The 13,502-nt window shown below is 34.0% G+C and overlaps 2 protein-coding genes across 2 annotated transcripts; one reads left to right on the top strand and one right to left on the bottom strand.

Moving 5' to 3' along the window:
* Window positions 1-2,309: 2,309 nt before the first annotated feature.
* LOC109340099 (MATH domain and coiled-coil domain-containing protein At3g58410-like) lies at window positions 2,310-4,199 on the top strand. Its single transcript, XM_019577672.1, has 4 exons — window positions 2,310-2,339; window positions 2,725-2,876; window positions 2,970-3,124; window positions 3,382-4,199. Exons 2-4 carry the CDS (start codon window positions 2,758-2,760, stop codon window positions 4,197-4,199), a joined length of 1,092 nt encoding a protein of 363 aa, XP_019433217.1. The 5' UTR covers window positions 2,310-2,339; window positions 2,725-2,757.
* Window positions 4,200-9,763: 5,564 nt separating this feature from the next.
* Window positions 9,764-10,666, bottom strand: LOC109340097. The gene is made up of 2 exons (XM_019577671.1): window positions 10,502-10,666; window positions 9,764-10,417 (listed from the first exon to the last, which is right to left on the bottom strand). Exons 1-2 carry the CDS (start codon window positions 10,664-10,666, stop codon window positions 9,764-9,766), a joined length of 819 nt encoding a protein of 272 aa, XP_019433216.1.
* Between the last annotated feature and the right edge of the window lie 2,836 nt (window positions 10,667-13,502).

The raw sequence follows: 13,502 nt of genomic DNA, 5'->3' as shown, positions 1-13,502 counted from the left end.
GTGCCTACGGATGATAATCTTAGGAAAAGAGGTTGTCAAATTGTCTCCATCTGCAACTTATGCCATTCTCACAGTGAGGAGGAGGATCATCTTTTTCTGCAGTGCAGTTTTGCATCTAGTATTTGGGCTTGGATCACTCATGCTTTCTCAATCAACCTGGACATCTCATCTATCAAAAGAATTTTGGATGACTGTGATAAAATGATAAATAAGCAGGTTAAAGAGGTTCTCATAGCTTGTGTGATAAACACCTTAAGCACAATTTGGTTTTGCAGAAACCAGAAAAGATTTGAGGGAATTCTAATCTCTATCCCTATGGCAATCAGAAGGATCAAGAGGGACACTTCTTTAGCTGGAAATTCCTCCTCTGCATCTGCTTACCCCTCTGTTGAGGACCTCTTGATCCTTAGAAGCTTTAACATAAGTGCTAAGCTTAATCTTGCTCCCAGAATCACGGAAGTTAAATGGCTCCCTCCAGAATTGGGCTGGATCAAAGTCAACACAGATGGAGCAGCTCATGGAGCTCCAGGGCATGCAGGGGGTGCGGGAATTTTCCGTGATCATAATGGAGTGTTTATCACTGCTTTCTCTAAGTATCTAAACATTCAGAATGCCATCTTTGCTGAGTTTCATGCAGCTTTGCATGCTGTGCAAACTGCTTATAACAGAGGGGGGAAGCAGCTTTGGATTGAGGTTGATTCAAGCATGCTCTTGGACATCTTTAATGGTAATTCTAATCCCCCCTGGAGTCTGCAGAATGATTGGATAAAGTGCAAGGAGAAATTGCACACAATGAACTACAAAATCACTCATATCTTTAGGGAAGGTAACAATTGTGCGGATAAATTAGCTTCGTTTAGCATTGTTTCAAGAACTTACACGGTTTGGAATGCAATTCCTACCTTTATCCTTAGTGATTATAACAGGAACAGATTGGGAATGCCCAATTATCGTTTCAAGAGCATGTAATTATCTTCCTCTATCAATATATAGGGTGTAATCACACCTTTGTTCAAAAAAAAAAAAAATGTATAGCTCTTCTCTTGCAATTGATTACAAAAATTCTTATTTAGACACAATCTTCCATATCATCTTTTAACCAATAATTATTCAAAGTAACAATCCTCAATCAATAATAATTCTTAGTTGTAACTAATTGAGGTTGATTAAATGATGGAAGTAAAGAAATATTAATAACAATTTTGTTTGAAAGAAAGAGTTGACTGAATTATTACGAATTCCAATCTATATTTTAAACATTAACAATGTTGTTAGCAAATTGTTTGTGATACCCTTTTGCATATTGTTATGCTCAAACTCCTTTAAGCAAGGCTATATTTATAAATTTTGATAACAAAAAATCAGTATTTTTAATCTTGGCTTCTAATAATATCATTGCTTAGAGATTAATGATTTTTCAATCACCCACTTTGTGAAATAATTAATAAATGTCATCATTTCTAATATATATTTATCTGCATAAATAATCAAATATAATGGTGTTGGTGTCATTTGTATGCATTCATGGACAACAGAGAACCAAAACTTCTACTGAGAAAGAACTACTCACTCATCATTATCAGTATCAATCTATTCATTTCACTGAGAAATTCATCTAGAATAAACAAACATATATACAGTGTGCAATTTTTTTTGATCGGCAAAAGGAAAGATTTTATTAAGAGAAAAAATAATTACAAGAGAGAAAAAACGGAGAAAAAAAGAAAAAATTAAAAGTCTTTACAACATAGATTCAAGATAAAAATGGGGTTTGTTATCCGGTCCGAAAAAGAGATCTGATCTTTGTCCCTCTTTCCGATACAGTGTGCAATTATGTGGAGGAAAGCAACCTTTTATAACTATTGTACTTTAAAATTTAGAGGTTAGGATATTGTTTAAGAAAGCAAAAGAGATAGTATGTTTTTATATATTTAGAAGTGTTTGACTTTTATTTCCAATACTAAATTACTTACAGGAATTCCAAATGCAATTAAGATATATATATTCTTTAAAGTATATCAATGCAATCAAATAAAAAAACAAAGAAGTCCAAGTTGTTTGTTTTAAAAGGATAAATGAACCACAAAGTATTATAAGCAAGTTTTTTTTTTCTCTGAGAAATTTCATTGGTTATGCCTTGCTGCTTCTGACAATGACATATTCAAATTTCTTAATAGGTTCTCTGCATAGCCTCATTTGACTTGACTTTTATCTCTACACAATTATCTTCACCTCTCTCTTGCACTTCCTTCCATTTTCTCCATCAAGGTTTGTTTCTCACCATAAGCTTGGTATGCCACTATTTCTTGTATATGGGTCATTTTTACAATATCAAATGAGTGAGTGGAGCTACATCACATTATTATTGTAATTGTATTGGACTATGTACTAATATGCATATATATTCTATAAATCCTTATAGAGTATTTCTCTAATAATATAAATCAGCTCAAATGCTATTTTCTTGTCCTCACAAAGTACATGTACAAGTATTTATGCATCAACTTTAACCTATAGACTATATATATAAATACTTTATATCTTATGCTTATTTCAAATCCATTGAGTTTCTTGATTGCCTTGAATATTGAATTAGCATTATAAAAGATAACTAACCTTGTGAGTGTACATATACTAAAAACTTGAAGTTTTTCTTTACGCTATCTTAAGTTTTTATCTTCTTCTTCTGAACCCTCATTGGTTTTTATTTTGTTTATTTTGTAGCAGCATAGCAGGTGTATCCTGAAAACAATTGGAATGAAGAATCATCATGGAACAAGGATTAATCTTGAGAAATTCACATGGGAAATTGAAAGCTTCTCAAAGAACACCAAGAAACTAGAGTCCAAACCTTTTAAAATAGGTGGTTGTAAATGGTAATGTCAATAGCATAAACCTATAACTTTTTTAACTATTTCATTGATCATATGTCATATATATCATTAAGTTTAATTTTCATTTAATCTCAGGAAGATCAGTATGAATCCAATAGGGAAACGTGTGGGCCAATTATCATTGTGTTTGGAAGTTTCAGGTAACATACCAACATATAGATGGAGGAAATTTGTCTATTTCAAGTTGGATCTAATTAATCAAAAGGATAGAGAGAAATCAATTGTAAGAGGTATCATCACAAAATAATCCTTAATTTCAACATTCATTCATATATATATATATAGAGGAATAATGCTGTATATTTATTTTTGATTACAGATTAATATATGATATACAAGTGGTACAAATAATTGATGTAAGATAATGCTATATGAATTAGGTTTCTTCAAATTCATTGTAACAATTTATTAGGATTTGTTTCTAAATAACTGTATCAAATGTAATCCTAATAAATGATTGATTCTTGAAGATGTTTGTAATTTGCAGACACTCAACGGAAGTTTAATAAAGGATATCGAATTTGGGGTTTATCATTCATAAATCTCATTGACTTCTGTAATCCTGAAGAAGGATATCTCATGAATGACAAATGCATCGTTGAAGCTCATATTTATGTTTCTGATGATGAGTTTAACACTAATATTCAAAATGAAAACTTGAACAATATTGTTGCAACCAATGGCTCTACATCAGGTAAACAAGAAATAGAATCATCAGATGAAAGTGAGAGACATAGTTCCACAACTTGTGAGTCTAGTCAAAGGGGAAACAATGTTCAAGGTTCAGATTTTACGCTAAGACACATCTTAGATTTTGAGAAATTACGAGAAGAAGAAAAAACTTATGTTCCTTTATTAGTGAAAGTTTGCACACTTCACCCTTCCTTGATTAGGAGCCAGAAGAAAAAACCTGATTTGTTCAAAGAATGGGCATTCATATCTTTAGGCAAAGTTCTACATTTTCTCAACACAACTAAGGCAAGAGATATGAATGAAGATGCATGCAATCAACTATGCATTTTGTGGGATGAACTAATTAATAAGTGTTCTGGATTTGACTTGACTTGGTTGGAGCCTCATGTTCACAATGCCTTGGGTGTGAAGGCTCAATTGGAAAGATCATCAGAAATGAAAACTCTACAGAACAGTGTGGTTGCCATGGAGATTAAAATGCTGAGGTTGAGAGGAGAGTTGGCTGCTACAGAAGCTGAGTTTAAGGTGGCAAGCAAAGCATTGATAGAAGCAAGAGAAGGTTTTACTGAGATGGATTTTGATGTTGCATTAGATTATGAGTTGTTTAGATAACTTTCATGTTAGGTAAATTAGATTTTGGTGAGGGTTGTTTAGACTTTAGATATTCCGGTTCCTTACAAATTATGGGGGAAATGTTTTTTTTTGTTTGTTTATATGATATTTTAACTTAGGTCAATGTTTTGTGCAGATAATGTTTTGTTTACACTATTTTTGTAAACATGAAAATCTTGCACAATGGGTGATTTGTATGTTAAACACATGCACTTGTGGATCCTATATATCAAAATTGGACCAATTCATATATAAACTTAGAAAGCTTTAGAAATTATGTGAAAAAAGAAATGATGCAAACATCAAGAGCTATCAGTAAAGCTTAAGTGCACAATCTACCATATCATCTTTTAACCACTCAACCAATAATTATTCAAAGTAACCATGATTTTCAAAGTGACCATCCTAAATCAATAATTATTCTTAGTTCTAACTATTTGAGGCTGAGACTTGTGCTTATTGTTAGTTCTGTCATCTATTACGCATCTTGCACCCAATTTTAGTCAAAGTTAGAAAAACTACATCCAACGAAACCAATTTATTAAATAATGGAATGAAAGAAATATTAATAACAAATTTGTTTGCAAGAAAGAGTTGACTGAATTATTAAGAATTCTAACATGTATTTAAAACATTAACAATGTTGTTAGCAAATTGTTTGTGATACCCTTCTGCATATTGTTATATTCAAACTCCTTTAAGCAAGACTAAATTTATAAATTTTTATAACAAAAAAATCAATATATTTAATCTTGGCTTTTAATAAATGTCTTCCTTTGAATGTATATTTATCTGCCAAATATAGTGGTGTTGGTATCATTTGTATGCATTCATGGACAACCTAGAACCAAAGGTTCTACTTAGGCAAAATTATTTAGTTATCAGAATTATTATCATTCTGTTCATTTGACTGAGAAACTCATCTAGAATAAATAACTTACATGGAGGAAAACAACCTTTTATAACTTATACTTTTTAATTTAGAGGTTAGGATATTGTTTATGAAAGCAAAAGAGATAGTATGTTTTTATATATTTAGAAGTGTTTCACTTTGATTTGCAATACTAAATTACTTACATTCCTCTAACTTATATATGGAATTCCAAATGCAATCAAGATATATATTATTTAAAGTATATCAATGCAATCAAATAAAAAACCAAGAAATCCAAGTTGGTTGTTTTAAAAGGATAAATGAACCACAAAGTATTCTAAGCAAGTTTTGTGAGAGATATTTTCTAAAATATCTGAATTCACATAGTGAGTAAGTTTGGTACTGTTTGGATGATTTTGTCCATGTTTTATTCATTATTAACGTGAATAAAAATGAAACAATGCAACCGCAAAGATTTCAAATAATATGTGAACCGTGTTAGTATATGGCTATTCGTGAATTAGTGTAGAGAGACACTTCAAGGCATAATGTGACATCCGAAAATCCAAAATTTCTCATCTAATAAATCATCCTCCATTTCTCTAATGCATGAGAGAAGTGTAGGAAACATAGATTTGTAAACTACTATAGAAAGATCTTGGTGTGTTGGTACAAAACACATCAAGGTTTTCCAAAGTATCTTCAAGGGGATTCGCTGTTCATCCCATTTGCATCCAATATACTTAAATTGGTGGGGGCGAATCGAACCTAAAGGTTAGTGTGGTAACACACGCTTTGGAGGTTTTTATGTGCATATCCATCAACCATTTCTTTGTTCAATGATGCAACATCTTCCCAACAATTCAAGTTTTTTTCACAATCTTTAGGTTTTCAAATCAAAGAAACAAACTTGTATAGCCGACTCCACCATGGCTGCAGAATTTATTATTCTGCCTCATTTGGCTTGACTTTTATCTCTACATAATTATCTTTACCTCTCTCTTGCTTTTCCTTCAATTTCTCCATCAAGGTTTGTTTCTCACCATAGGCTTTGTATGCCACTACTTGTTGTATATGGTCATATTTGCAATATCAAATGAGTGAGTGGAGGTAATTGTATTGGACTATATATAAATATGTATATATATTCTATAAATCCTAATAGGGTATTTCTCTAATAATATAAATCAGCTCAAATGCTATTTCCTTGTCCTTATTGTTGGATTAAGAAGAAGAAGAACAAAGAAGGAAGAAGAAGAACAAAGAAGGAAGAAGAAGGAATGAAATGGAATAATGAGAGTGCAATGAATATTTGTGTATTACTAATATCAATGGAAGAGAAGGATGATTCAATTTTTACAATGCATAGGCTCTACTATTTATAGTAAGGTTTAACTAACTAACAATCTAAAAATAGTAAGCTTCACTAACTAACAAAACTGAATTATACAATAAGTATCAACACTCTTCCTTAATTCAGTTGGCATTGTTCATCAAGCCAATATTCTTCCTCAAAGTTTCAAATCTTTCTTTCTTCAATGGCTTGGTTAGAATGTCAGACAATTGATTCTCAGAATTGCAGAATTCCAACTCCAATTTGCCTTTGCTCACTTGCTCTCTTATGTAGTGAAATCTGGTTTCAATGTGCATGCTTCTTCCATGAGCAACAAGATTCATAGCCAAGTTTATAGCAGATTTATTATCCACCATTAGTTGTAACTTCACCTCTTCTGTTTCCACCTTCAATTCTGCCATAAGAGCACTCAACTAAGCAGCTTGACAAGCACTCATGCTAGCTGCAATATACTCTGCTTCGCATGAGGATAAGGCTACCACCTCTTGCTTTTTGGAACACCAACTAATGGGAGCAGAGCCAAGAAGGAAGAGGTATCCTATAGTGATCTTCCTATATGATTTGTCTCCATACCAATCAACATCAGAAAAACCATATAGATCTTTGTTGCATTTCTTCAATTCAGCAGGATACATGATTCCATAGTTTAAGGTCCCTTTCAAGTATCTAAGGAGCTTCTTTATTGAAATTAGATGGCTTTGCTTTGGAGACTCCATGAATCTGCTTATCCACCCAACACCAAATGCAATATCAGGCCTCGAGTTGCATATGTACCTTAACGAGCCCACCATTTGTCTATATAGTGTCTTGTCTACCACTTGTTCTGTTCCTTCTTCACATAGTGTTGTCCCTGCATCAATAGGAGTTGATACAGGGTTACAATTCATCATCTCAAACCTCTGCAACACATCAGCTGTGTATTTCCTCTGATGCATTAGTGTTCCAGCCTTGGTTGCATCAATGTTCTAGCCTTAGTTTTCTTGAATTCGATGCCTAGGAATTAAGAGAGTTCCCCTAGATCAGTCATCTCAAACTCAGCTTGCATATGTTCTTTGAATGCTTGAATCTTGCCAAATTCTGCACCTGATATAAGAAGATCATCTACATAAAGGCATAAAATTAGTAGATCGGTTGCATAGTTCCCTTTTACATAGATACCATGCTCAGTTGTGCATTTGGTGAAGCCAAGTTATAGCAAGAAAGCATTTATCCTCTTGTTCCAAGCTCTTGGAGCTTGTTTGAGTCCATAGAGTGCTTTGTGTAGCTTATAAACCATTTCTTCTTTGCCTTCTGTTATGAAACCAGGTGGCTGAAACACATAGACTTCTTTTTCAAGTGGTCCATTCAAAAAGGCAGATTTCACATCCATTTGATGAATGTTCCAAGAGTTCTGATTAGCCAGGGCAATCACCAACCTTAATGTCTCAATTCTGGCTACTGGTGCAAACACTTGATCATAATCAAGTCCTTGTTTTTGCAGAAAACCTTTTGCTACCAACCTGGCTTTATATTTTGATACTTGACCATCAGGATTAAGTTTGGTTTTGAACACCCACCTAACTACAATTGCCTTCTTGTCAGGTGGAAGGGTTGTTAGTGTCCATGATTTTTTTCTTTCTATGGAAATTAGCTCTTCTTCCATTGCTTTAATCCAGTGAGATTGGCCAAGGGCTTCCTCTACACTTATTGGCTCCATTTCAGCAAGCAGTGCCATGTGAACAAAATCACCTTGAACTGTGATTGTAGAGTCAGGGAATACATCATAGTCCCTCAATCTAGATGGTGGTTGTCTTACTCTTTGAGATGATGATGCAATGAGGGGTTGACCAGGTGGGGCATGAGATGAATTTCCAATGACTTCACCTTTTTCTGAGTTATGCAGATTATCTTAAGTGTTATCAACTTGCAGTCTAGATGCATCTTCAATTAGTAAGCCAACTTTCATTCTAGAAGTGCTAGCTTCCTCATTCCAAGTCCAACATTGGCTCTCATCAAACTTCAAGTTTCTGGTGATACAAAATCTATGAGTTAGAGGATCAAAAACTCTGTATGCACCAGTACTATGATAACCAAGAAAAATGAGTTTTGAGCCTCTATCATCAAGCTTGCCTCTTTTTATCTCAGGAATATGCCCAAAACAATGTGAGCCAAATACCCTCAAGTGGCTTACACTTGGTTTAGAGCCTGACCAAACTTCTTCAGGGGTCCTATGATTTAATCTCTTGGATGGGCATCTATTGATGAGATAGACTGCTGTTGAGACAGCCTCACCCCAGAATTTCTTGGGTAACATCTTGGTTTTCATCATGCTTCTAGCCATATTGAGAAGTGTTCTGTTTGCTCTTTCTGCAGTGCCATTGTGTTGAGGTGTGTAGGGGGCTATCACCTCATGAAGGATCCCTTCTTTGGTGCAAAAATCACTGAATTGAGCTGAAGTGTATTCACCTCCACCATCTGACCTTAACTTCTTCAACTTCAGATCACATTGCTTCTCAGTTTGTGCTTTAAATGAAAATTTTGAAACACTTCACTCTTCCTTTTAATTAGATAGATCCATATCTTTCTTGTATGATCATCAATAAAGGTGAGGAAGTATCTGTTTCCTCCAATTGCCTCTTCTTCAAGAGGACCACACACATCACTGAAGACAGTCTCTAATGGCTTCCTTGCTCTTGTAGGAACATCAGAACTGAATGAATTTCTTGCCTGCTTGCTCAATTGGCACTCATCACACAAAATTGATGGCACTGTGATTAGTGGTAACCCCAACACAGATTGGTTTTTGCTCAAAGATTCTAGACTTCTAAAATTTAGATGACCATACCTTTGATGCCACAACCAAGTGACTTGATCTGTGTTTGCTTGAAGGCACTTCTGGTCACCAATCTGAATTTGAACTTTGAATGTTCTGTTAGAAGATAGAGGAGCTTTCAAGATTTTCTGAGCCTTCTTATCAAAGACAGTTAGTAGGCCATCTTTCATCACCATCTCATACCCTTTCTCCAACAATTGACCAAGACTAAGCAAATTATGCTTCATCTTTGGTACATAAAGTACATTGGAAATGTATGATTGTTTGCCATCTTGTCTCTGAATCATAACTTGCCCAACACCTTATGCAGTTATTGAGCTTTGGTCTGCAAAATTGACTCTACTTTTGGTAGATTCATCCAGAGTTGTAAACCAATCTCTTCTTCATGACATATGGTTGGAGCATCCTGTGTCAAGATACCAAAACTCAGTTTTCTCCTCACTTGCTTGATCCTTTCTGGTAGTGGCCATCAACAAACAATACTCTTCATCTGATTCTTGGTTGTTATGAGCCAAACCAACTTCCTATTCTCTACTGCCTGTCCATCTATTCATTTTGCATTCAGAAGCAAAATGACCATAATTCCTGCACTTGTAGCACTGTAGTTTCTTTCTATCAAATTTCCTTCTACCATATGCATTTTTGGTAGACTCCTTTGAGTCACCTTCCTTTCCTGATTTCCACTGGATATCAGTTTTTATCCCAGAGAGTCCTTGCTCACTTGTCCTCCACTTGCTATTGCCTTTCTTGCTCCACTGGCTATGAGGCTTCTTGGTGAATCTGGCTTGCAATTCTTGATCACCAATTCTCTCTAGATTTCTTTCCTTCAATCTCAACTCATGAGATTCCAGGGATGCTTGTAGCTCTTCAATCTTGAGTTCTTCAAGATTTTTAGACTCCTCAATTGCAACTACAATGTGATCATATTTGCAAGTGAGGGTCCTCAGCACTTTCTCCACTATACTCTTTTCTTTCAACACTTTGCCACATGACCTCATTTTAATCGTAAGAGTCAAGATCTTTGTCATGTACTCTGCCACAGAATCACTCTCCTCCATCTGCAGAAGCTCATATTGCCTTCTGAGCTGTTGCAATTTTACCTTCTTGATCTTGGCCATTCCTTCATAGCTTTTCTCTAAGCTATCCCAGGCATGCTTGGCAGTTTCAGCACCATTTATCTTCTCATAGTTGGCCCCATCAACATATTGATGTAAAAGAAAGAGAGCCTTGCAATCTTTCTTCTTGGCTTCCTTCTAGATTGCTCTTTGAGCTTCAACAGCTCCTTCCTCAATCTCCTGATATCCATGCTGAACTACCTCAAACACTTCTTGAAAGCCAAAGATAGCTTTCATCTGATTCCTCCAACAATCATAGTTCATGCCATCCAAGACAGGAAGTGTCAACAAGAAACCACCATTGTTTGTCATCTCTGTCTTGCCTCTGTTGTGCACGATAACACCTATCCAGGTTTCCTTTGAAGATTCACACAGAATCCACTCCTACAAAGCTGCTAATACCACTGTTGGATTAAGAAGAAGAAGAACAGAGAAGGAAGAAGAAGGAATGAAATGGAATAATGAGAGTGCAATGAATATTTGTGTATTACTAATATCAATGGAAGAGAAGGATGATTCAATTTTTACAATGCATAGGCTCTACTATTTATAGTAAGGTTTAACTAACTAACAATCTAAAAATAGTAAGCTTCACTAACTAACAAAACTGAATTATACAATAAGTATCAACACTTATATGTTTACTGCCTAACACTGTGGAGTCTCACAAAGTACATGTACAAGTATTTATGCACAAACTTTAACCTATAGACTATATAAGTATATATATACTTTATATCTTATGCTCATTTTAGAATCCATTGAGTTTCATGTTTGAGTTTCTGATTACCTTGAATACTCAATTAGCATTATAGAAGATAACTAACCTTGTGTGTCTATATATACTACAAGGTTGAAGTTTTTCTTTATGCTGTCTCAAGTTTTTTTCCTTCGTCTGAACCCTTAATGGTTTTTATTTTGTAGTAGCATAGCTAGGAGGTCAATGGGTACCCAGATCCGTGTGTACAAGCAAAAATATCCCTAATGGGCTGGGTTTGGATCTATATTTTTTGGACCCATAGGTAATGAGACTCGAAATTTAAGACCCGTTGTTGGATGGGTATGGGTCCTGGTAATGAGGTATCCAAACTCGTAAGTACCCAGACCCTATATTTATATTGTTAATTCATAAATGTGATTGTTATGTTGTTAAACAGTGATGCTATATTGTTAAATGAGTGAAGATTCACTTACTCCAAGAGTAAGTTTTTTAAACTTACTCCACATCATAGTCATCAATTGTAGGGATATTTAATGATTTAGATCTACTCATTAATTCAAAACATTGGATTTCCCTAGAATTTATAGCTAGGATGAGGAGTACTCTTGGAGTAAATGGATCTCTCCTCTTATTACATAGTGATGTGTTGTTATATTTTTAATTGATATGTATAATTCAATATTTTGTTGATTGAACAATTCTTATTAAATCAATTTTACATCATAATGTTGAAATAATCAATTTAGAATGTGTTTAAAACTTTAAATATGTTTTATAAGTTTTTTCTCTTGTTGATTAGCTAAATAACATATAAGATTGTAGGAAACAAACACATAATTTAATAAATTAGTTGTAGTTATTTTTAATGTTTTTTGAATTTGTAGTTATCCATAGATCTGCTAGTACCCAAGGATTCGTGGGTAGTACACTCAGCAGGTATCAACACGCTTTTGGGATGTGTCTGAATTCAAAAATCGACCAACATATCGAGTCCATGTAATGCACTATCTGGACTCATCCTGCTCATTGTCATGCTTAAGTATAGCATATGTATCTTGAAAACAATTGCAATGGAGAATCATAAGGGAACAAGGATTAACCTTGAGAAATTCACATTGATAAATGAATGTTTCTCAAAGAACACCAATAAAGAAGGATCAACCTTGAGAAATTCACATGGATAATTTAATGTTTCTCAAAGAACACCAATATAAACTCATAGGTGGTTGTAGTTGGTAATGTCAATAGCATAAACTTATAACTTTTTTAATTATTTCATTGATTATATGTGACTCAAGTTATAAGTATCATATATTTCACTAAGTTTAATTTTCCTTTAATCTTATGAAGAACATTATAAATCCAATAGGGAAAGGTGTGGATTGATGTAAATCCTCCTATGGTAGCCTTTGATCCCAAGGGCAAGAAAAGTCATGATGGTCCTACAACTAGGGCCAAGGCCAAGGTAGTGATCCTTAAGGTTTCAAAGGACACAATTGACCCTAGAGAGGGTATGTGAGAAAGACATTTATGTCCTTAGGGTATGTTCCAACTTAGGCTTATTTTATTTGCATTGATTCAAATAAATGAGATTGCATTCTCATATAGTCTTAGGTTTATTTTTATTCAAGTATTTTAGTATTTAATTCATGTAATATGAGTTGGGATTTATTTGTAACATGGTCCATATTTCGTGACCAAGTAGTTCACCTAGGTTCAAGGGTAAGCTTGTCACGTGGCATTTGAAGCTAGAGTCATAAAACAATTCAAATTTACTCAAAATTCAACTTAACTTTATTAATGACAATTCAATTATATAAATAGGCAATCTGAATGTCTTGGACTGAAATAAAAGACTAAGTCCTAATTAACTTGCATAATAGAAAATCCTAATTAAAACTTAGGCTAAAAATAAATATAAAATAATAATGTAATTCCTAATTAAATCAAGTAGATAAGATCTTAAATAATGTAATTTTGTTGAGATATTTGTTGGCTGAGTTGTTGATGCCTTGACCAAGTCTTGATCTATTTGAAGATTCACAAGCCTCTTTTGATTTCAAAATCCCCACAATTTGGAGAAGATAAGATAGTGAACCAAGTCCCTTGCCAAATTATATCTATCTTCAAACAACTGAATTTATCTATCTTCTTTTAAATTCGTTTTCCATCCATGCTTTATCTCCTTGTTTGTCTTAGAGATAAAGTGTTAGTTGAATTACCTTATCTCCTTGTTTGTCCTTATAGATAGAGTTCCTTATCGAATCCTCAATATTGGTTGGAGAAGATTTGATTATGCCATTTGATTTTTTATGACTCTAGCTTCAAATGCCACGTGACAAGCTTACCCTTGAACCTAAGTAAACTACTCAGTCATGAATATGGACCAATATTACAAATAATTCCCAACCCATATTACATGAATTA

Source organism: Lupinus angustifolius, unplaced genomic scaffold (assembly GCF_001865875.1).
Source record: "Lupinus angustifolius cultivar Tanjil unplaced genomic scaffold, LupAngTanjil_v1.0 Scaffold_134_48, whole genome shotgun sequence".
In the NCBI taxonomy this organism is placed as follows: Eukaryota; Viridiplantae; Streptophyta; class Magnoliopsida; order Fabales; family Fabaceae; genus Lupinus; species Lupinus angustifolius.
This window is presented reverse-complemented; position numbering and strand designations above follow the sequence as displayed.

Excerpts from the sequence above, each read along its gene's own strand:
- LOC109340099 (XM_019577672.1), top strand. The coding sequence starts at position 2,758 with ATGAAGAATCATCATGGAACAAGGATTAATCTTGAGAAATTCACATGG. Across the intron at positions 2,877-2,969 it reads AAAATAGGTGGTTGTAAATG|GAAGATCAGTATGAATCCAA; the intron begins GTAATGTCAATA and ends ATTTAATCTCAG. Across the intron at positions 3,125-3,381 it reads AGAGAAATCAATTGTAAGAG|ACACTCAACGGAAGTTTAAT; the intron begins GTATCATCACAA and ends TGTAATTTGCAG.
- LOC109340097 (XM_019577671.1), bottom strand. The coding sequence starts at position 10,666 with ATGACAAACAATGGTGGTTTCTTGTTGACACTTCCTGTCTTGGATGGC. Across the intron at positions 10,418-10,501 it reads GAGCTGTTGAAGCTCAAAGA|ATAAATGGTGCTGAAACTGC; the intron begins GCAATCTAGAAG and ends AACTATGAGAAG.